Here is a 22,705-nt window from a genome sequence, read left to right as displayed (position 1 = left end):
TCAGGTTAGCTGAGGTCCTCTCCAGATAGGCCAATACAAGATCAACCATGCCAAATACAACTGTACCAGGGCAGAGTTACTCCACAAGTCAGGATCCTCCATTTCTTAGGAGGCAGGTGAATTAACAGAAAGACAGAGGTCTCTGGGTGGCTGGTTGGATTCAAAATGCCTGCTGCGGGAGGTGAGGCTCTGGTGGGTACCAGGAGCATCGGGCAGTCTTGATAGGACTCAAGGATCCTCAAGGCTTCCCTATGGTTCAGCACATCAACTCTAAATTCTGTCTGGATATCACAGTCCTCCATGAACTGGCCTGAACCCATCTGTCGGTCATTTGCTCAAACCTTTACTGAGCATCTATTATGCACTGAAAATCAAGGTCAAGAGAGTTTTTGCCTTTCTCTCCTTCCTGCTTAGTGGAGAGGGAGAGTTAGCTTCAAAGCAGGAAAGACTTGTTTTCAGTCCTGCCCCTGAGACAGGCCGGCCGTGTGACCCTGGACAAGTCAGCGCTCTAGACCAGCGTATCAAACTCAAATAGAAATGATGACCACTAAAGTGTACCTAAGGATCCCCTAAAGGCCTTGACTTTAGAATATGGTATTATCTTCTTTATGGTATTTTTTGTACTTACTTTGTTAAATATTTCCTAGTTACATTTTAATCCATTTAAGGCTGCACTCAGGGGTGTTGTGGGCTGTATGTGGCTTATTTGACATCTCTCCTCTAAACTCTCTAAGACTATAAGTTACAGAGAAAGTACTAACCTACTACATTAGGAGAGGGTAAAGGAAAAAGAATTTATTCTTTTTTCACATGTTTCTTATGTGCCAGGTTAGCCAGGTGGCATAGTGGATAGAGTGCCAGGCCTGGAGTCAGAAAGACTCATTTCCCTGGGTTCAAATCAGACCTCAGACACATACTAACTGTATAACCCTGGGCAAGTCACTTAATCCCATTTGCCTCAGTTTCTTCATCTGTAAAATAAGCTGGAAAAGGAAATAGCAAACCAATATCTTTGCCAAGAAAACCCCAAATGGGGTCATGCAGAGTCAGAAAGGACTGAACAACCTATGTACAGGCACTCTTCTAAGCACTTTGCAAATATTTAATCTTCACAACAACCCTATGACATAGGTGCTATTCTGATCTCCATTTTGCAGTTGAGGAAACTGAGGCGGACAAAGGTTGAGCGACACAATAAGTGTCTAAGGCTAGATTTGGACTCAGGTCTTCCTGACTGTCCAGTGTCTATTCCTAAAACATAAAGGGTCCACTGGTAGAAGTGAAGAATACTGAGATGAAGAAGAGGTAGATTTTGCCCCCAAAGAGGTCACAGTCCAGTAGGGGAGATGGTGCATTCACAGATAACATTAGTTCAAAGAAGAATGTGATAAATGCCATCAAAGAGGTAGAAACAAGGTGATTTAGGATGCCAAGAACTTTTGGTTTTATAGTCAATCCTAGAAGCTTATTATCCATGCCAAAACTAAGGTGCAAAGATGCAATCAACAAGTCATTTATATTGGATTCAAAAAGGTGTTTTGTTTTGTTTTGTTGTTAGGCAATTGGGGTTAAGAGACGTGCCCAGGGTCACACAGCTAGTAAGTGTCAAGTGTTTGGTCTGAGGCCAGATTTGAACTCAGGTCCTCCTGATTTCAGGGCCAGTGCTCTATCCACTGCGCTACCTACCTGCCCCTCAAAAAGGTGTTTTTTAAAGTTAAATGTATTTCTATTAAATATATTTAAAGTTAAATATATTTCTCTTGATTATGTTTGATTCAGGCTAGCAGGAAAGGAAGACTGAGCACACCAGCTATATGAAGAGGGGAGCTAACTGGCATCTCTGTTCTGAGCTGCTAAAGGAGTTGGTCTGGGATGAAAAAGTTGCTATAAAACACCAATTCTCAGACTTTTTGGTCTCAAGCCCATTGATTTAGGGCATTATGGCTGGGAGAATCTGTGACCCTAAAGGAGGCAGAGGGAGGTAGTGATGATGCCCTGTCCCCTGGGAGCCCTACCTCTCTCCTCAGAGATAATCTGTACCAGTTCGTAGTCCTCGGGTTGGTCACCATCCAAGTTGTGTTTGACCATGGCTTTCCGGATCACTGCTGGGGTCTTATCTTGGCTGGTCACCTGGGGCAGGGGATAGGAAACATTAGACCTTAGGACTATGGTCCCCCAGATCAGCCAGCTCCCCACTCCCACACCCAGAGTCATGGAAGGTGGGAAGAGGGAACATCTGAGTGGAAAGGGCCAGAATTACTGAAGGTCACCCTTGGCTGGGTCCCCCGAGGTCATTTAGTCCAGTCTTTCTTCTACAACGTATCTTTGCTTAAAGCAGAGGGGTCAAGCACGTGGCCCACAGGCCACATGCAGCCCACAACACCCCCCAGTGCCGTCGGACCCAGATTAAAATGAAACGGGGAAATAAAACAAAATAAATAAAAATACAATAAAACAGTGACAATATTACATTTTAAAACTAAGTCAATACGTGGCCTGCAGGGATCCTTATGTATGGTTTAGTGGCCCCTTGTTTCTAGTTGAGTCTGATACCATTGACTTCTAGGCATCCAAAGGAGGTGGGGTAGATGAGTGGCAGTTCGGTCCATTCTACTTTAGGACAGCTTTTAATTATTAGGAATTTATTCTATTACATCAAATCTCAATTTGCCCTTTGCAATTTGCAACCATTACTGCTCTCTAGAGACAGTTTATAGGAATAAGGAGATGATGATCCCACTGTACTCTGCCCTGATGTAATCGCATCTAGAGTATTGTGTTCAGTTCTGGGTGCCAAAGGAAAGACATTGATAAATGGAGAGTCCAGAGTATGGCAACTAGTATGGTGAAAGGACTTCAAGACCATGCTGTATGAGCCTATGAGTTCCTGGTTGAAGGAATGGGATGCTCAGCTTGGAGAAAACTTTTTTTTTTTGAGGAGGGGAGAGGAATGTAGGGGAGGAGGTGTTTGTTGTCTTTAAGTACCTGAAGAGCTTTCATGTGGAAGAGGGATTGGATTTACCCTGCTTGGTGCCAGAAAGCAGGACAAGGAGCAGACGGTGAAAATGAGGCAGAAACAGAACTATGTTTAAAAACCTAATGCTGAGAGCTGTCCAAAAGTGGAATGGGGGCCTCAGGTGGCAGGCGGTGGGCTTCCCCTCACTTGGCATTCCACTCAGAGGCAGCTGGGGATATTGGGGAAAGGATTCTATTTGGGGAGCGGACTGGACTAGATCAATATTTTAAAAAATGTGATCTGGGGACCTCTGGGGTGGGGTGGATGTGAAGGAGACATCCTTTCAGGAGGTCTGTTGAGGTCAAAATTATTTTCCTACTAATACTACGATGCTTTGATTTCTAATAGGCAACTATTGATAAATATTACCCACATAAACAAAAGCTCTTTGGAGGAGTCCTCAATAATTTTTAAGAGTGTAAAGGGATCCTGGGACCAAAAAGTTTGGGAACTGTTGGACTAGAAGGCTGCAGAGGTCTCTTAACATCTCTGCAATTCTGTGATTTTATGAAATATTTAAAGACAGGGATTAGGATTTCCCTCCAAAAGCCTTTTCTTCTCCAAGCAAAACGTATTCAAACCTAAAATGGCAGAAGCACAAGGCTCTTTACTATACTGGCTGCCCTCCTCTGGACCAACTGGATTCAGATGATGTGAATCCCAACCTCCTCTTACAGATGAGGAAACTGGGGCCCAAGAGAGGAAGTACTTGCCGGAAATCTTGATGCTGGTTAGCAGGGAGCTGAAACTAGGACCCAGGTTTATTAAGTCCCAATATTCTTTATACTCAACTCTCCAGAACACTTTTTCCTACACTCGGATGACTGGCTGTCAATCCCCCCCTCCTGCTTTTCCTCTCCAATCTTCCTTCAATCAAATTTCCTAGCTCCCCTTGCCCATTTCCCTAGGTCAATTCTGTTTTTAATTCATTCTCCTCCCACTCCATCCCAAAGAACATCTCTAAATCAAATCTAAAACAAATCTCCTGAATACTGTAGGGGAATAAGAGATGCCCTGTTCTGGAACTTTCATCCCCAACCTTTCTACGGAATAAAAGGTCTGAGAATGGACTTTGAAGTCACTCAGTCCATCCCACGCTTACAGGTGGGGATATACTCAAAATCTCTCCAGAGAGACAGGACTCTCCTGGGATCTCCAGGCTCCGCTGTCCTTATTAGTCAAGCGTTTCAGCGTCAGAGCAGCCTACTCCATGGGGAAGTGGCACTCTTCCTAAAGCTCTGGTACTATTCCCAAATCTCTTTTCACAGGAGCAAGTGGGAATATCAAGACAGAGAACCACTCACCAGAACACTCTTGTACATGTTCCCATTGTCCACAGCCAGACTCACTCGAATGATACAGCAATCGTCAATCTGCTGATTGTAGAGGGGGAGGGAGAGGGAGGAGTAGCTGGAGATACCCGAGACGGAGCGCTTGTGGGTGCGGGAGGCAGTCACCGGCGTGGAGGAGACGGAGGAGGACGAGGCACTGCTGGAGCCGGACCCGATACCCGATGTGTCCAGGGAGGACAAGGATGTCGACTCCCAGAACTGGTGGGGATGGGGAGTTTTGGGAGTGGGGAGGGACAGAGATTTAGGAGGGACCCCGAGTGGCTGCCTTGGCCCGAACTGGGACTGGGGCAGAGATTCTCAACCCTTACAGGCAAAAAGCACAAAAGTCACAGGAAGGAAGGTGTGGAATAGATGCAGACCACAGCCTAGACCCCCCCTCAACCCCCTTACAGACCATGAGTTATGTATCAGTCTGTGTTCTTCAAACTACAGACACGGTAAATGGTACTATTCACTAACCAGTGATAAATCCAGTGACTGTTTTCTGTATTCTATCTGTCTACCCTACAGATTTTTTTTTTCTCCTTTCTTGGTGTTTTCCATCTCTCTCCTATCTCAAATAGGGTGGAAAGACAGAGGGTCATAGGGTCACAGATCTATTGCCCAAAGAGACCTCAGAAGTCATCCAGTCCAACCCCTCTATTTTGCGAATGAGAAAACTGAGGCCTGGAGAGGCTATGCCCAATGTCACACAGATCGCATTGGAGGTGGGATCTGAGCCCAGGGCATCTGACTCCTGCACAAAGCTGCTTCCCTGGTCCTGATGGAAGGGTTGAGAATCTCACATGAGAACTGGGGGTGGAGGCCAATGTCTGCAGAAGCTCAAACCCAAGGCTGCAGAAGGGGAGCAGTGACGCATACCTTTTTCTCCTGGCAGTCTGGAGACTCTGGGACGAAGGTGATGTTAATTTCTTCCACGTCTGAACTGGAGGAACCTGCTGAGGTGACGCTGAGGGAGTCCGCTCCGTCCCCACTGCACAGGTAGGGTCCACACTTGAGCTGGTCGAAGGACTTGGAATGGGAGCTGCCACTGGCACTGGGCTCTGCACTGGGGGCCTGGCGGCTGGAGGACAGGCCATTCGTTACCCAGAAGTTGGCTCTGCCCAGGGCACACTACCCTCCTTACATTCCTAATTTCTGGCCCCAGGAAGACTGAAGATGCTGAAGGGGAGCCTCATATCCCCAGACCTCCCAGCATGCATCTCCCCCCTTTCCCTTGACTGCTCTGGGAGCTCCAGGGAGGGATAAGCAAACTCCGCCATTCCAGATACCTACTCGCTCCATCGTTTGATAATCCCTGTGTTCTTCTTGGCCTTCAGGGTGTTACTGGCAGATTCTGACAGGGGTTCCAGTTCACAGGACAAACTATAACTGGGCAACCAGAAGGCAAAGCCAGTGAATAAAGGGGGTGGGGATGGGGTAGAGATTGGGGCAGGGCAAATGAATGCTGTGTAACATTCTTGCTCTTCCCCTCTCACCCAAGACACATGTTTTTATCCAGGTGAAATCAAGTTAGAATGAAGCCCGAGAGCAGCCTGGAATGGCAAAATTTAAACACCAAAGAGCAATGTCTGGGATGGGGAGGAGTGGAGTTGGTGGGGGGGGGAGGTGTGGTCTCATGGAAGGAGTAGGAGCTAGGGACTTGTTTGTCTGTTTGAGAGACTCAGCTTGCCCAGGGCTACCCCTTTCCCTCTCTGGGTCACCCCTTTGTCCAGGCTCTGAAGAGGCAAGGGGGAGGGATGTGGCTGGATGGACCTCAGGCCTAGCAATCTGAGGAAAGCGGATGGGGATTTGACCCTTACCTCTCAGATTCACTGAGCCTCTCCATGCTATGGAACCAAGCTGTAAAGCGTACTTCTGGGGTGAAACTGTAATTGTTGCAGGCTGACTGCAGCAGCTTGATCTGGGCAATCACTTCAAACTCCTGGAAGGACAAGATACGATTGGATATTAGAGACAGGGGCAGTGCTCCTCTGCCCCAGGATGGGAACACGCAGGATACACTTTCTGCTTTCCAGCTCCCATGCCTGTGCTTATAATGGTGCTTCCCCCCCACCCCAATGGCATGGCCTTCACTCCTTCCATCCATTCCTAGCCAAAAGCCCTCCCTCACCACCCTAAGTCTACCATGATCTCTCCTTTGAATGCCTAAAGGCTGCCAATAGGAGGGCTAATACCCTTGCCCTTCCAGACAGCTATTCCATACTCACCTTTCTCCTCTTCTCAAAGTTGATCAGGCCCCCCTGAAAAGAAGAAATCCCACACACTGGTCAAGCCAAGCCCCCAGAGGCACGGAACCCACCCACTCTTGGTAATCTAGCAGCATCTCCAGCTGGCTCCTGGCCTGCAGTAGAGCACGGCTCCACCAGGGGGCAGTGGATACACACCCACTGCAGGGCTGGACTCCCCCGCTAAGCTTCAGAGGTGATTGGGGAGGTTGTTTCCACTGGAAAAGCGCTCAGGGAGGCAGGCTCAGCAGTTAACCAGCCCAGGGAGAGGAGGTTTTTTTCCCTCTGGAGGGCACCTCCAATTTCCAAAGGACAATCAAACACAGAAACAAATGATCAAAACTGGAAAGGATCTCAAAACACAGTGTCATAGCTGGAAGGGCCTATAGAGATTACCTTGCCCAGCCCCCTTATTTTATAGATTAGAAAACAAAAACCCAGAGAGGGCAAGAGACATGATAAATGTCATACTGCTGGTTAGTGGCAAAGTGGGACCATCAGTACTTCCTATCTCCTATCTTCCAGATTACAATGTGAGCTCCTCAAGGGCAGGAATTTGCCTTTTTTGTATGTCTAGCACTTAGCACAGTACCTGGCACAATAGTCAGCGCTCAATTAACGCTTTCCAAGTGGGAGATTTGTGTAGAGGAATCTGTCAGGGGACTGGTTTCTCCCCCAGGGAGTCTGAAACGGATACCCGTCTACTCTAAGTCCTGGGGACATGGTACTCTTGCACGGTCCCCTTTTCTCCCTCCACCCTGGGTCACTTACATCCAGGTAGTCCTTCATAGCTGTGTCCAGCATCACCAGGTCTGTGAGGAAGGTGCCGAGGTAAGGAATAGTGCCTTGCATGACGCCCTGGAGCATGAGGGGGGGAGAGCTGAATCAGTGCCGAGTAATGGCTCTCCTGCCCCTCTGACTTGGTCTCTGTCCCTGACACAGAAAGCCTCCTCTATGCCAGGGGAAAAACTCAGGGAGACCTGAGAAGGCGTTTCAGGCATTCTCCACATTCCCTTCTTTCTTCCACTCCCAGAATCCCTTGTCACTCCCAGGTCTTTCCTCCCTACTAATCCTAGGCAAAAGTACTAGAGCTGATGGAAGTCTCTCTCTACCCTTCCCCTTTTAGGATTATAGTCCTACCTCCTGGTCCACCCCCTAATTTTACATATGAGGAAACTGAGGGCTGGAGGTTAGGTGACTTGCAGAGGCAAGATTCAAACTCATGTGTCTTAAAGACTCTTCCCAATCTTAGTCTCTAGTCTTTCATCTCTTGCCCTCACTCACAGGTAACTATGTCCCTTTCTGACAAGGCCTGGCTATCTTAGGTCCAAGTGACAACTGATAAAGGCTTAAGCTATACCTTCTCTCACTGGGAGTAGGGGAAAGGGGTGAACGCGCCTATCTTTAGAGGGGTTTTCAAGATCCAAAGGAATATTTCTCCAATAGAAGCATTCTGGGCAGTGTGACAACCAGTGAGGGAAGATATTTTGGGGCAGTGGATCAGCTCAGAGCTCTCTCAAGTCATGTGCTCTCAAATCAAATCTCTTGTTCATCCATCTTATAATGTCAGGTCCTGATCTCCTTTTCTACATTCCATTTGTCCCCTTTCCTTTCTCTTTGCCTTCCCCTAGCTGAGTTCTTCCCTAGAGTCCCAGATCACAGGACCATAGCTTTAGAGGTAGAAGGTGTCTGTCTTAGAGGCCATTTAGTCTAACGCCCTTATTTTACAACCAAGGAAACTGAGGCCCAGGAAGGTAAAATGATTTGAGCAAGGCCATATAGGTAGTACATAGTAGATCTTGGAGTCAAACCCAGGGCCTCTGATTCCAAATCCCACATACTCCATCAGCCCAAGTACCACCCTGGGTCACCCAATCACCCTGAGATTAGGACGATGCTAATTCAGCTGTGATCTAACCACTTACCATCTCCCGCTGCTGCTGTTGCCTCTTTTGAGCTCTCTTGGGGTTGATTTCTAGTGTGGCAAACTTTGAGGTCCCCTCCTGGCAAAAGTCAAAGAATAAGTAGGTAAAGAAGAAGAGAGATCAGATAATAGAAGCATATAACGTCAGAACTTGTGAAACCTTAAAGACCAATTAATTCAACCCTCTTATTATACAAATGGAGAAAGTGCAGAAAGTATGTGATTGGCCACATCTACTCTGCCAACCTTCTCTCCCTTCATTTCCTTTTAGGAATCAGACCTATAGCTGAAAGAGATCGGGGACATCATCTAACCTAATCCCCATTTTATAGATAAGGAAACTGAGGTCCTGGGAAGTATGGTCATAAGTCAATAAATGGCAGGAGACAGGATTTGAACTCCATACCTCTGATTGCAGGGTCATACAGTTTCCCTTTCTCTTAAAGCAGCTAGGTGGCAAAATAGATGCTTAAGACCACTGGGCCTGGAGTCAGGAAGACTTCAGTTCAAAGCTGGCCTCAGAAATACTAGCTGGGTTTTTTTCAGCCATTTTTCAGTCACTTCCAACTCTTTGTGACCCCATTTGGGGTGTTCCTGTCAAAGATACTGGAGTGGTTTGCCATTTCCTTCTCCAACTCAGGATTTACAGATGAGGAAGCTAAGGCAAACACAGTTAAGTGACTTGCACAGGGTCACACAGCTAAGAAGTAAAGCCAGATCTGAACTCATGAACATGAGTCTTCCTAACTCTAGGCCCAGCACTCTATCTACTGTGCCACCTGGGTAATTCACTTAACTTCTGTCTGCCTCAGTTTCCTCATCTCTGAAATGGGGATAATAGCACCTATTTCCCAGGGTTGTTGTGAAGATGAAATGAGATAATGATTTACGAAATACTTTGCAAACCTTTAAGTGCCATATAAATCCTATTAATTACTATTCTCTTCTTTCAGGGACTACTGTTCCTTGTAAAAACACCTCCCTACCCAGGTCTTGGTAGAATTAGGCTGCCCTCTGGTCCTAAAAAACTTTCTTATCACCTCTCCACCCAGTCACTGATACATGCAATGATGGGGAACAATGCCTTCGTGGCCCTTTGAATAACTAGCTTGTATCCTGTCCTTTTCTCTGGGAGAAGAAAAGATAAGGTAGGGGCTAGGGCTCTTGGACTTGCCCTGCTCCATGACCTGGCCTCTTAAGACATTCCTGCCTGCTGGACTCCCCCAGGCCTGGCACCAAAATGGCCCTCTGTACTGTCTCATCCTTTACCTTAATGAGAAGCTCCCGGCTTAGTGAGTGGTTGTTCTCATCAGAGAAGATCTCTGACAGCTCATGGAAGACTCGGAAACTTTCCCTGTAATGTGGAGCAAGGGAGGCAGGAAAAAAATTGGAGATGGAGGCAAGACAAACCAGAGAGGATCACTCCCACCCAAGGGAATGCCTTTCTTTTCCCAGCCTACCAGAGTCTCATTCTTAGAGGTGGCATCTGCCAAATGGGACGTTTGCATATGTAAAATAGCCATGGCAGAAGGGTCACCTACCTTGCCACTTCATCCCAGGTCTTCCTTAAGCGGTGAACTGCATTGCACTGCAGGGCAGAGAGGATAGCACGGAGGGAGGAGAAGTTTTTGAGTATTCGGCATTCCTGATGGGCAGAGGAAGATGCAGAGATAAGGAACCATGGGATTAAGAAAATTCTGCCTACTGTGCGCACTGATGCCTCTCCCTCCAACTCCCACCAGGGTTCAATCCTTACTCTCCCCAGACTAGATGATCTTACTGGGAAAGAAAATGCTTTCTGATCCCCAAAAAGAGCCCACACACATCCTCTGAGGTTCCAGAGGACCTCTATCCAGAGATTTCCCCACCAAATCCAGAACTAGGACTAATGGTTGGTACAAGAAAGTAGTTTTGGGCTCATTATGAGGAAGGACTTTCTGATAAGTTGGGTTACAGTAAGCCAAGAATGGATTGAGTCACCATAGGAGGTGGCGGGCTGTCTTTCACTGTAAGTGTGCAAGCAGAGGCTGAATGACTATTTCTCAGGACTTCCATAGTGGGGGATACTTGTGTGGGCTGAGAGGGAGGCTAAACTTTATGCAACTTTAAGAGTCTATGATTCTTAAAGGCTGGAATTCTAGGATAGAGAAAAGGGGGAATCCCAATGAACAGGAATAATGGAAGGGGCTGGGAGGTTAATCCTCAAAACTGCAGTCCCTGCCATGCAATGCTCCCTCTTCATCATGATCCCCATTGGTAAAAGGCTCCTCCGTACCCGGGCCACCTCAATCCACCGCTCCACCACCTTGGCCCGCTGCTGTGGCTTCAGACCTCGGTCTCCTAGGCACGTGGCAATGACGCAGTTGGTGACACAGTTGAACTGGGAGACAGTGGCCCGAATGGTGGGTGCCAAGTGTTCATTGCCTTTTTTGTCTCTCTGGGACCAGATGCAGCCCAGGCAGTGATAGGGGACCACCTTCTTAAACAGCTCCTGGGAAGACACAGTTACAGTTGATCCTACCCCATTAATCCCACCAAAACCTCATCATTCCTAGACCCTAAGGCATCAAGGATCTCATCTGCAAGAGAAGGTGGGCCTTTGGCATCTATGTCAAGGCTGTTCAGTGAGTAGAACACTGTGATAATAAATCCAAGGTTTTAATCTTTTTTGGGGACAAGGAGTCTGGATTGGATTGTTAATTACAGCCAACTGTCTAGCAAACACAGGCTGTTGGTTACAAAGAGGGCTGGGGTAATATTGCACAGATAGTGTTAGTATGGCGAAGAAGGCCCTAGGCTTGGATTCAGGAGGCCTGGCTCCATAGTCTGGCTCCAACACTTAACTATGTAAAGAAACTGAGACTGACAAAGGGTAAGTTGACTTGTCCAGGTTCAAACCAAAGTCTTCCTGAGTACTCTATCCACCATGCCAACTTCAGGGCTGAAGAAAGGTCAGTTATTTCTAGACAACCTACTTCCATTCCTGGATGAAATTTCCATTTCTCTTGGAAGAAAAACTCCAAGTCCACATTGAAGGTAGAAATAGGAACATCACTTCCAAATATGAAAGCTGGCACAATCCATTTCGTATTCTAAGTGTCCTCAAATCATCTTCATGATTGGGTCTGTCTCCCCAACTACAGCAGAGCTCCCTTAGGGTAGGGAATGTCTTCTACTCCTTGTGTGCCTTTCTCCAAAGTACCCCAAACTGAGGACTCAGTATTGCTATCTGTGAGGTCAGCAAGCAGGAGGCAAACCCTAGTGAGATCTGGGACGCTTTGCCCTCTTCTTGGGAAAATGACCAATCCTAGGTGATCAGAAGGCTTTTTCCCCTCACTGGCTTAGAAGGTCCTGAGGCAATGTCTCTACAGGAGAACAGGGGGCTTTGGGAAGACTAGAGGGAAAGGGACACCCTGGTACCGTTAACCTAAGCCAGTCACTAACCGCATCCATCAACGTGAACTGTTCTGCGACCATCTCTGGAGAGAAGACCAGGAAGTCAGGTTTTCCTTCTCCCAGTCCATTTTCTTCTGTCAGATGGAAGGAGCAGACAGACTCTGGGGCTACAGGCAAGTGGGAACAAAAGAGACCCAGGAGACCATGGCTACATTTCCTCTCCAACTCTTCCCCACAAGATCCATTTCTGCTAGGAAACCTTCCAGAGTTGGTCCAGTCCATGATCTAACTTAATGCAATATGCAACCTAGAACCTCCCTACCCCCTGCCAATCCTGCCAGGGCTCACCATTGTGTGACCCAGCCCTGGTTCCCTTTCCCTAACAAGGAAAGAGCCCTTCTCACCTTCTGGCTCTGTCTCACTGGGCTCCTGTCTCTGGAACTGGGCAAGGAGCAGGTGGGCTCGGCGTTCAAGGTCTGAGCCAGGGATGTTGTGCTGAACATAGGAGACGAGCTGTTTGAGGCAGGTGAAGTCCGGGGGCTGTCGAAAGTCCTCGGAGTATTGGTCCAACCAGGCTCCCAGAATGGAGGAAATGGTGCTAAGGAAGGAGGATTCAGGGGGCAAGGGCTTCAGCAGAGAGTGGTGGAAAGGACACCGGACTAGGAGGCAGGACCTTGACCTCTCTGACCCCCATGTACTCTGCTACAAAAGGATGGAGTTGGGCCACTCAATTTCTAAAGCCTTTCTGAGATCTAACATTCTATGACTCCCCCTCCATCAACTGACAGCAAATATAGTCTGTATCATACAACCCAGCACGTAATTGAATTGTAAAAGCTTTGAAGGCAAGGATTATTTCTCTCTGTCCCGTTCTGCATTCTTCATGGTACCTCCCACAAAAGACTTATTGATGATCGATAAGTCTTCCCCTCCCATAACAGACCTTGTAGAACCTCTGAGATCCACCTGGATGTGAGAACTAGGTTCTGTCTTGCTACAGTGCCCAAGATGTCTGACTTACAGCCATGTTCAACTTTTTCCTCCTACCCCTCACTGGAAACTCCCTGCCCTCTACCTCCCAAAAGAAAGCAAAAGTGGGGATTAGGAGAGCTGGTTAAGGTGAACTTCTCTTGGATGACAGGGGAGGGCTGACACCTCTTCTGGCAGACACCTCAATTAACGGCCCGCTTCTAGGGTCATTATTCTTTTGATCCCTATCTTTCTAGGAGAGAGCAGAAAGCCTGTAGGATGGGTCAGAACTCTAACACCGCCCCTTACAAATGACTCCAGGGCCCTTACACACTCCCTGCATGCGGCCCTCCCACATGCAAGGGGAATGGTTACTTCCTCTCAGCTCTAAGCCCCGCTTACTTTTTGAGCTCCAGTCGGTCCTCTGTGGCCTGCTGCCCACGGTCCCCGTGGGCTTGAGGGTGGAGTCGGACATACCTGGTTGGATGATCAAGGACGGGGCATTAGCCCCGAGGCTTTGAAGGAGCATGCCATTCCCATGTCTACAATACCGTTTTAATCTTATTATTTTTTAAAATTCATAAGTCTATATTTCCTCTTGCTGCCCCCACCCCCAACGGAGCAACAACAAAGAGTATTCTTGGAACAAATATGCTTAACGAAGCAAAGTGAATTCCCCCATCCATGCCCAAAAATGGGCATCTCATTCTGCATCCTGAGGCCACCCTCTCCCAGCCTGGCAGTGGCTAATATGCTTCCTCTCTGGTTCTCTAGAATTATCCCACCTTTTCTAGAGCTCTCAAGAGTCTCCCTTCTTCCCCTATCTATGACTCCTGGGAGTCTCTACTCAGTCTAGGACAAAGGGGAGGCACAGTTTCTCCATTGCTGAGGTGAGGAAAAAAGCAATTGGGGAACTGGAGGTAGAAGGCACGTGGGATCAGGACTGGAGGGTGCTGGGATGGTGGTTAATGGAGATGGCTCTAGAATAATTGGTGGGACATTGGCAGGGGCATCTCTGTTGAGGGGACACTCACCTGTTGAGCAGGAGGTCCAGCACCTGTTTGGTGGTGGCAAAGGCACGGTAGGTACACAGGAAGATGGTGACGTAGGTGGAGTCATTGCCCCTGAAGGCCGATACCAAGTATTCCACCAGTTTCTCCAGCGTCCCCGCCTTGATGGTCCGGACTTTGCAGGTCTCGTACAAGTTCAGAGCAGACTCATTCTCAAACTTGGGAGTGGAGAGAAGACAAAGGTCATTCCTCTGCCCTCACTGATGTTCCCAGAGACACAGGGAAGTCTGTCTATCCTACGCCCCCAACCACAGAGACACAATTTCCAAAAATAAATAAGCCAAGAAGAGGAAAGTTAATTGAGGGGCATGCATAACAAATTAGGTTGAGGGTTGGCAGGGAGAAGAGTTACAAGAAAAGTCAGCCCAAATGGGATTGAAAAGACAACAGACTGTGATCCTGGCATAGTGGAAAAAACAGGGTTAGAGGCAAAGACACGGGTTTGAATACTGGCTTTGCCTCTTATTATCTATGTGACTTTGAGCAGCCACTCAGCCTCTCTAGGCCTCCGTTTCCTATTCTGTAAATGAAAGGGTGGAACTAGATAATCCCTAAGGTGTCTTTCAGCTCTGCTTCCCAACACCTGGGGTCACTCACTTACCCCCAGCCATCGCTGTCCCTTGTTGGCAGTGTGATGGAGTTGTACTTTACGCAGAGAGATACCATAGATGATGTCATCTGCCAGTTCTTCTCCAATCTCCTGTGTGGAGCTCTGCAATGAGAACATCCCATAGATGACCCTTAGAAAAGGAGCCCCAAGAACAATACTGGGCCCATGTTCCCTGGCATCCTTTCTTTTGATAATCTTCCCCCAAGCAAAGAAAACAAAGGCTGCCCTCGAAATAACAGCTTTGTTTTATTTGGTGAGAAAAGCACCAGCCTGAGAGTCAGAAATGTGGGTTCCAGTCCCAGTTCTGCCACCGACTGGCTATATAATCTGAGTAAGACACTTTAAGAGCCCTTTGCTTTAGTTTCCTCATCTGTAAAATGGGGTTAATAATCCTTTTCCTGTATTCCTTCCACTATTGTTTCAGTAACTAAAAGACCATAGGATCATTGCGGATCATGGATCGAGATTTGGAAGGAATCTTAGAAGTCATGGATCCAACCCTCCTCCATTTTACATTTGAGGAAACTGAGACATGGAGAAGTTAAATAACTGCGGTAGAATTTGAACCCAGGTCTTCCTGAATCCAAGCCCAGTGTCCCTTTCATTGTGCTATGCTTCGTCTCTGAGAGAATATCTACAATATTAAAAATGCTCTCCCGAAGGCAGTGGTCAATCCTATAAATTAAAGTCATTAAGGGAAAGCTGACAGAAAATTTAACCTTGGCTTTGGAGGGACATCAGGAGGTTTTCTTGAGGACAGGAATTATTTTGTATTTCTCTGACAGGATAATGCCTGGTACTTAATAGACATTTATTAATTGCTTGTGGAATGACAGATTTAAGAAAAGAGAGTACTTCAAAAGTAAAAAAAAATAAATAAAAATGCTCTCTAAACTGTACACTGCTGTACAAATATATGGAAATCGCACCATCACCATGACCCATCACCTTTTCCCAAGGCTACCACACATAGCCCAGGGTCATGCAGGAGATTTAGAGGCAAGCCTTTGTGGGGCTTCAGAAGGTCTCAGTACTAAGTCTTTCTGGTTTTTTGTTTTTGTTTTTGTTTTTGGCTAGGCAATGGTGTGAGGTGACTTGCCCAGGGTCACACAGCTAGTAAGTGTTATATGTCCGAGATCAGATTTGAACTCAGGTCCTCCTGAATCCAGGGCTGGTGCTCTATCCACTGCACCACCTAGCTGCCCCTGTCCTAAGTCTTTCTGGCAAGCCAAGGCAATCCCAGGCCATTTGTGGATGTCTTCTAGGAAGTATTCCTTTCCCACCTACTCTTAGCTAGTCCCCCAGAGAGATTAGAACATAAGATGGTGCTAGGGAGGGTATAACTGGGGGAGGTTGGGGAAGCAGCTGTGGGCACAATTATCATCCCAAACTATGTAGACGATTCCCAGTTTTATACATCTAGCTGTAACCTATGTCCTGAACTCTAATCTTGGCTCTCCAAACAGATATTTCATCTCAACATGTTCAAAACCGAGCTTCTCCTACACGTTCCCCTCCTCTAAATTTCCCTATTTCTACTAAATAACAAAATAACCTCTCTGTGCTTCAGTTTCTCTTTTTCTATCCCTTCATATTTAAATGGTTGCCAAGTCCCAAAGATTCTGTATTTGCAACTTTGCTTATATTCATCTCAGGTTTTACCTCCAAGGCTGCCATACTCCATTTTGCACACCCCCCCACTCCAACACCATTTTCTTGCCTAGATTATTAACCACTTTCAATAGAACTTAATACATTTCTGTAGACAGTATCTTCAGGAAGGTCAGGGACTTTCATTTTTGTCTTAGTATTTCCAGCACCTAGCACAGCCCCCTGCACATAGTAGGTACTTAATAAATATTCAATACTTATATGCTTAACTGGCTCCTCAATCTCACTGAACAGAATTTATCTCTCTGGTACAGATTGCAAGCCTTTTATACCTTCTATAACTCTTCACAGAGATTCTATCCAACACAGAGGAGCCTTCTTCTGGTTCTCTTCTTTTTTAAACACTGTACACATTTACATCCTTCATGTAGCTGCCAAACTAATCAAAAGCCTACATCTGACCATGTCACTTCCTGTATAAAAACCATCAGTGGCTCCCTATTGCCTCTAGGATAAAGCACATACTGCTCAGCTTGCCTTTTAAGGCCCTCGATAATCTGACTCAAACTTATGTCTCTCTGTCTCCTGTCTCCTCTCTCTCTCTCCATACACACACACACACACACACACACACACACACACACACACACACACACACACACACACACTCTCTTAAATGAACTTAAACAAACATGAATATTTTAATATCCAAAGACCAGAAAAAAGGATTGTGTATGAAACTGAACTTCTATTACCTTCAGTGTTTAAACTGTTATGTTAAATTCAATATAGTAGTAACAAAACCGCCCTGCTTATCTGTGTACTCTTCTGAACTTCTATCTGTATGTTTCATATGTGCTAAAAAAAATGCTTCACTTCTTTCTTTCTTTCACTCTTCTTTCTTTCTGTCATCACTGTGACTACCCGTGAACCTCCTCCAAAATAGAAGTGCTACTTCCTAACAAATATAGGCAAACAAAACAAAATCAATACACTATATCTGAAAATGTATGTTTTATTCCATATCAATATTCTACTACCTCTCTCCCAAGGTTCCTAAATTTCCAGCCTTATTATGTTCCAGCTAAATGGATGAATGAATAAATGAAAAAGTACTTGCTAAGTGCTTATTAGGTGCTAAGTACTCTAAGCCCTGGGAATACAAATAGAAAAGCAAAGACAGTCATTGACCTGAGTAGCTGAGCTTCTATTTCTAATGAGAGAGACAATACACATAGAGAAGTAATAGACAGCAAGAGATATTTTGGTCCAGAAAGTTACAGGGATGGTGAGTAGGGTCATAAGGATGATAGAGACTTTCCCAAAAGGATGGCAAAGTCGATTTGATCATAGTTCCAGAACTAAAGAGGGGGTGAAATACCTGATATACACATTTGAGTGTGTGTGTGTGTGAGTTGGGGACAGAGGGAGAAAAGAGAGAGGTGTTGGACGGGATAGGTTCACTGGGGCAAGGTTGTTGGGAATGTAGCCAGAGACTAGTGAGGCACAGCTTGGGGCCTTGCCTGCCTCAAGGAGTGGGCCCAAAGAGGAAGTCATCGATGGAGGGGGTTGGGGAGAGAAAGAGACAGAATGGAAATTTCAGAGATGAAGATGAAAGTGTTATAGCCTCCAAGGTCTGGTCTCTGGTGTGGGTGGCAAACCAGATCATCAGCTGTTCTCTGATTTGGATGCGACCCATCTCTCAGCTCCAGTTCACTGCCACAAGCAATTCACTATCTCTACACATAGACCTTCCTTAATCCCTTAAGTCAGGTAGGTTACAGTAAATAGAGTCCTGGAGTTCAAACTCTTTCTCACATGCTTACTAATGTATGACCCTGGGCGAGTCACTTAACCTGCCTGTGCCTCAGTTTCCTCATCTGTAAAATTAGGGGGTTGGACTCAATGACTTCTAAGGTCCCTTCCTGCTCTAATTCTATGACCTTATGGTTCCATTTCTCAGATGTCTTCTCTTCCTTCAAAGTTCAGCTCAGGTAGTACCTGAGCTTTCCCTAATGTCTTTAGTCCAGAGGTTCTTAACCTTTGCGTCCTGGACCCCTTCTCTGAATAACATTTTTAAATGCACAAAATAAATAAGATTACAAAGGAAACCAGTTGTATTGAAATCTAGTTTCACAATTAAAAAACAAAACAAGTTTATGGACCCCAGGTAAAGAACTCCTGCTCTAGTTGTTAGGGTCCTTTTTCCTCAAAATACTCAGTGCTTTACTTATCTATGTACATGCTGCGTCTCCCCAGGAAGATGTAAGCTTCTTGAGGGTAGGGATTATTTTAAATTTTGTCTTTGTATCCCTAGTGTCTAACATGATACTTTGTACCTAGGTGGTGGTTAATGTTTCTTGAATTGAACTTCTGAGGAAGCAGGCAGGACTGGGGGTGGGGGCAGCTCCTTTCTCACCCTTCTCACTCAGGTAATCAATACCTACTAGCTGGGCACAGCAGCGTTTCAATCAGGAAGCCAGGCCCCAAGACCCAAACCTATTCAGGGCCATCACAGGGAACCATGGCATTCATGCATCACAACCTTATATTGAGTAAGCCAGCAGACCAACCCCAAAGTGAGAGCCCTCCGTTAGCTCCACAAGTGCACCATACCCAAGCTCATCACTGTTCCCCTGTCCTTCCTGCGGAGTCAGCCTGCCGTTTAAGAACACTTACTTGGGTTCATGAAGAGGTAGCTGATGGCTCAGTGGATAGAGCACTGGGCCTGTAGTCAGGAAAACCTGAGTTCAAATCCAGCCTCAGACACTCTCTAGCTGTATGACCCTGGGCAAGTCACTTAACCTCCGACTGCCTAACAAAATGGATCCACTGGAGAAGGAAATGGCAAACCACTTTAGTATCTTTGCCAAGAAAATCCCAAATGGGATCAAGAAGGGTTGGTCATAACTGAAAAACAACTAAACAAACAGGTTCATGAATATAACACACACACACACACACACACACACACACACACACACACACACAGAGCCTGAATAGCTGGCCCCATAGGAGATAGTGGGAGATGGGGACAGTGAAGTACTATCTTCACCATCTGGGAGCTTATAATCTACCCTACACAGGAAAGAGACAATACAAGGTAGCATATGATTATTCCTAGAGAACATTTATATGTGGTCCTAAGATTGACAAAGCACTTTACATACTTAATCATTCCATTCAATAAACACAGATTAAGCCAGGAGATGAAGCTGTCCTTGAGGAGTTTGCATCTGGGGAGGAGAGCACTTCCTACATACAGATAAGTAAATATAAGGAAGTTTGGGGGTAGGGGAATGAAAGCAGGAAAGGCTTCACAAAAGGGGGAGGCACCTGCCCTGAGCCTTAAAGGAAGCTAAAGATTCTAATAACTGGGGTGAGGAAAGTATATTCTAGGCTTGGAAGACAGGAAGTCGAATAAATAGTTTAAGGGGACGTCTGACAGGTCAGTTTGGCTGGAATCTATAATATGCAGAAAGGAGAATAGTACGAAATGTCTGAAAATGTTGCTCAGATCCAGAAATGAGTAGAGGGGTAGGCTGGTGGGGCAGTAGATAAAGTGCTGGGTCTGGATTCATGAAGTCCTGAGTTGAAATGTGGCCTCACATTTATTAGCTGGATGATCCTGGGCAAGTCACTTAACTTCTGTTCACTTCAGTTTCTTCAACTGTAAAATGAGGATAAGAATAGCATCTGCCTCTGAGATTGTCTTGGATCAAATGAGATTATATTTGGGAAGTGCTTAGCACACTGCCTAGTACAGAGAAGGCCCCTAATAGATGCTTCTTTCCTTCCCCTTTGAATTACTGCAGACTGTGAAATTTGTATTAGTAATAGGAAGCCATGGCAGATTTCTGAGCAAGACTTACCTGGTCAGATCTACGCCTGTGGAAGACCATTTTGACAGCTGTGTGAGGATGGACAGAAGAAGAAAGAGACAGAAAACAAAGAGACCAAGGAAAGGATGATTACAATATGCTATTTGAGAGAAGATTAGAGCCTGAAATGAGCAGAGGGGAGACAAATGTAAGAAGTGTTGTAGTGGTAGAAATGAGAAGATCTACAATTAGTTGCTAATTATGCTATGTAATTGTTAACTTTTTAAAAAATTGTTAATTAATTTTATACAGAACATAAGGAGGAAGAGTCCAGGATAAATATCTGGGGGTTTGGAGAGATGGTGGCACCCCAAAGAGAAATAGATTTGGGGGACAAGACTTTCAGTTCTGTGCTACACATGCTCAGTTTAAGATACTGATAATAGGACATCCAGGTAGAGATAGCCAGCAGACAACTGGAGATGTGGAACCAGAGTTCAGAAGAGACATGTATAGATTTGGGAATTACTGATTTTGGGATGATCGTTGATGGAAAGGGTGACATAACCAAGAGAAAGAGTATATGAAAAGAAGAGGGACCTGAACAGAGCCTTGGGGGACACCAAAGAGAAAGTAGATGATCCAGCAAAAATTTCAAAGGAGCAATCAAAGAGGTAGGAGGAAGGCCTGGTGAAAACAGTGCACAGATACCAAGGGAAAAGACATTATCTAGGAAAACAGGTGGTATCAGTGTCCAAAGCTGTGGAGAGTTCAAAGAGGCTGAGGTCAGAGAAAAGACCTTTGAATTTATGGAATAAGAGATTTTTGGTAACCATGGAGAGAGCAGCTTCAGTAGAATATAAAAGGTGGAGGGGAAGTTGAGGCAACTAGTATAGATAACTTTTTTCGAGGAACTTGGCTGTGAAACTGAGGACTATAAGATGATAGCTTGAGAGGCTAATAGAGTGAAAGCGGAAGTTTTTTTTAAATTTTGTTTTTTAAAGAATGGGAGAGATTTGGGCATATTTGTAGCTAGCAGGAGAGAACAATCATAATAGCTAGCATTTACATAGGTTTGCAAAGTGCTTTGCACATATTACCTTATTAAGAATCCAATATATAAAATAGAGATTATAGAGGAGATGGCAAGAAGAGATGTTGGAGGTGGGGTCAATCTTCCAGAAAAACAATAGGAGGGAGGTCCTTCCTTTGCAGAAGGAGTGTGGAGGTTAGAGGACTTGAGAAAAGAAGGGGTTTGGAACAACTCCTGCAGGAAAAGTGATAAAAAGTCAAGCAAGAAAATATGAAAAGATTGCCGTGCAACAGTGAGAGCCCAGTTAAGATATAAAACATAAATTTGAAGCAAACTCATCTGGCTGGCTTGTATGACTTACTACAGCAGGACTTAGCAGCATGCAAATAGGAGTAGAGAAAGCACTTTGGGAAAAAGTGAGCACCCAAAGGACAAGGGGGTGGGGAATGAGGAAGAGACACAAAGGCAGAAGACAGCAGATAACTGAACTGGCTCTAGGTCAAGAGTGAAGTTAGAGGAGGGGCAATGGACTGAGCATGCTCAGTTTCAGATGCTGAGGGCAAGGGAAAGGGCCTGAACATGGGAGATATTTGGGAGGAATGAAGCACCAGGAGAGATGGAAGAAGAGGAGATTATGGTCAGAGAGTTCAAGATCATGAAGATAGTAGTTATAGGTAATGGTATGAGGTAAAGTATGACCCATCCCTGTGGGTGACTGAGGTAGGGTGAAGATATACTAATATTTGCAAAGAACTTGACATATGTTAACTTATTTGATAATCCAACAACCCTGGGAGATGGGTGCTATTATTATCCCCATTTACAGATGAGGAAACTGAGGTAAACAGAGGGTAAGTGACTTGCCCAGGGTCACACAACAGCTAGTGTCTGAGGCAGGAGTCAAATTCAGGTCTTCTTGCCTCTAAATCTGGCAGATCTATTTAATGTGCCACTGGCTGCCAAGGTCATGGGCACTGAGGAGACTGATGAACTAGGAGTCCAGGGAAAGGTAAAGGGGGAAAAACCCAACAGCCATACCAACCATGAGTTGGGTACTAAACTCCTTAGGAAAGGAATGAGACTCACCTACAAAAGGATGGGGGCTGCTGGAATGATGGCGGTTTAGGGAGGTAAAACAAATGGAAATGACAGTGAGGTAAAACAAATACGGCTACTTTTTCTGGGATCCAGTGACACTGGCCTCCTCACTGGACATTCCATCTCCAACTCTGGCATTTTCAATGGGCTGTCCTCCCATGCCTGGAATTCTCTCCCTTCTCATTTCCACCTCCTGTCATCCTTCAGGTCCCAGCTAAAATCTTACCTCACAAGAGGCCTTTTCTCATCACCCTTAATACTAATGCCTTCCCTCTGTTGATTTATGCCCAATTTATCCTATATATAGCTTGTTTGTACACAGTTGTTTGCATGTCACCTCCCCCATTAGACTGTGAGCTCCTTGACGGAAAGGATTAGACAGTGCTTGGTACATAGTAGATGCTTAATAAATGCCTGAATTAAGAGATATAATACCAGAGCCAGATGAGATTAGAGATTATCTATATTCTCTGCTGTGCACTTTTTTTTGTTCTTTTTTCCCCCTTCCCCCCAAGAAGGTTACAATTAATCGAGGATACACACACACACATACACACACACACACACACACACACAC

The 22,705-nt window shown here is 45.7% G+C and overlaps 1 protein-coding gene across 5 annotated transcripts in view; it reads right to left on the bottom strand.

The window, feature by feature from the left end:
- RALGDS (ral guanine nucleotide dissociation stimulator) overlaps window positions 1-22,705 on the bottom strand; it is a 75,177-nt gene that overhangs the window by 1,311 nt on the left and 51,161 nt on the right. For 4 of the 5 annotated variants that reach the window (XM_027869428.1, XM_027869426.1, XM_027869425.1 and 1 more), the window contains exons 2-17: window positions 14,557-14,667; window positions 13,920-14,113; window positions 13,288-13,362; window positions 12,321-12,514; window positions 11,965-12,083; window positions 10,796-11,011; window positions 10,062-10,165; window positions 9,790-9,874; window positions 8,522-8,599; window positions 7,368-7,454; window positions 6,579-6,611; window positions 6,171-6,292; window positions 5,644-5,739; window positions 5,230-5,431; window positions 4,321-4,566; window positions 2,016-2,130 (exon numbers count right to left, since the gene is read on the bottom strand). In XM_027869428.1, the coding sequence (XP_027725229.1) occupies window positions 2,016-2,130; window positions 4,321-4,566; window positions 5,230-5,431; window positions 5,644-5,739; window positions 6,171-6,292; window positions 6,579-6,611; window positions 7,368-7,454; window positions 8,522-8,599; window positions 9,790-9,874; window positions 10,062-10,165; window positions 10,796-11,011; window positions 11,965-12,083; window positions 12,321-12,514; window positions 13,288-13,362; window positions 13,920-14,113; window positions 14,557-14,667 (2,077 nt within the window). The remainder of the gene's footprint in view (window positions 1-2,015; window positions 2,131-4,320; window positions 4,567-5,229; window positions 5,432-5,643; window positions 5,740-6,170; window positions 6,293-6,578; window positions 6,612-7,367; window positions 7,455-8,521; window positions 8,600-9,789; window positions 9,875-10,061; window positions 10,166-10,795; window positions 11,012-11,964; window positions 12,084-12,320; window positions 12,515-13,287; window positions 13,363-13,919; window positions 14,114-14,556; window positions 14,668-22,705) is intronic. The other variant, XM_027869427.1, reaches the window with a different exon arrangement.

The sequence above is a fragment of the Vombatus ursinus genome, unplaced genomic scaffold (assembly GCF_900497805.2).
Source record: "Vombatus ursinus unplaced genomic scaffold, bare-nosed wombat genome assembly UNPS02014793.1, whole genome shotgun sequence".
Lineage (NCBI taxonomy): Eukaryota > Metazoa > Chordata > Mammalia > Diprotodontia > Vombatidae > Vombatus > Vombatus ursinus.
Note: the sequence above shows the minus strand (reverse complement) of the source record. Positions and strands in the feature narration are given on the sequence as shown.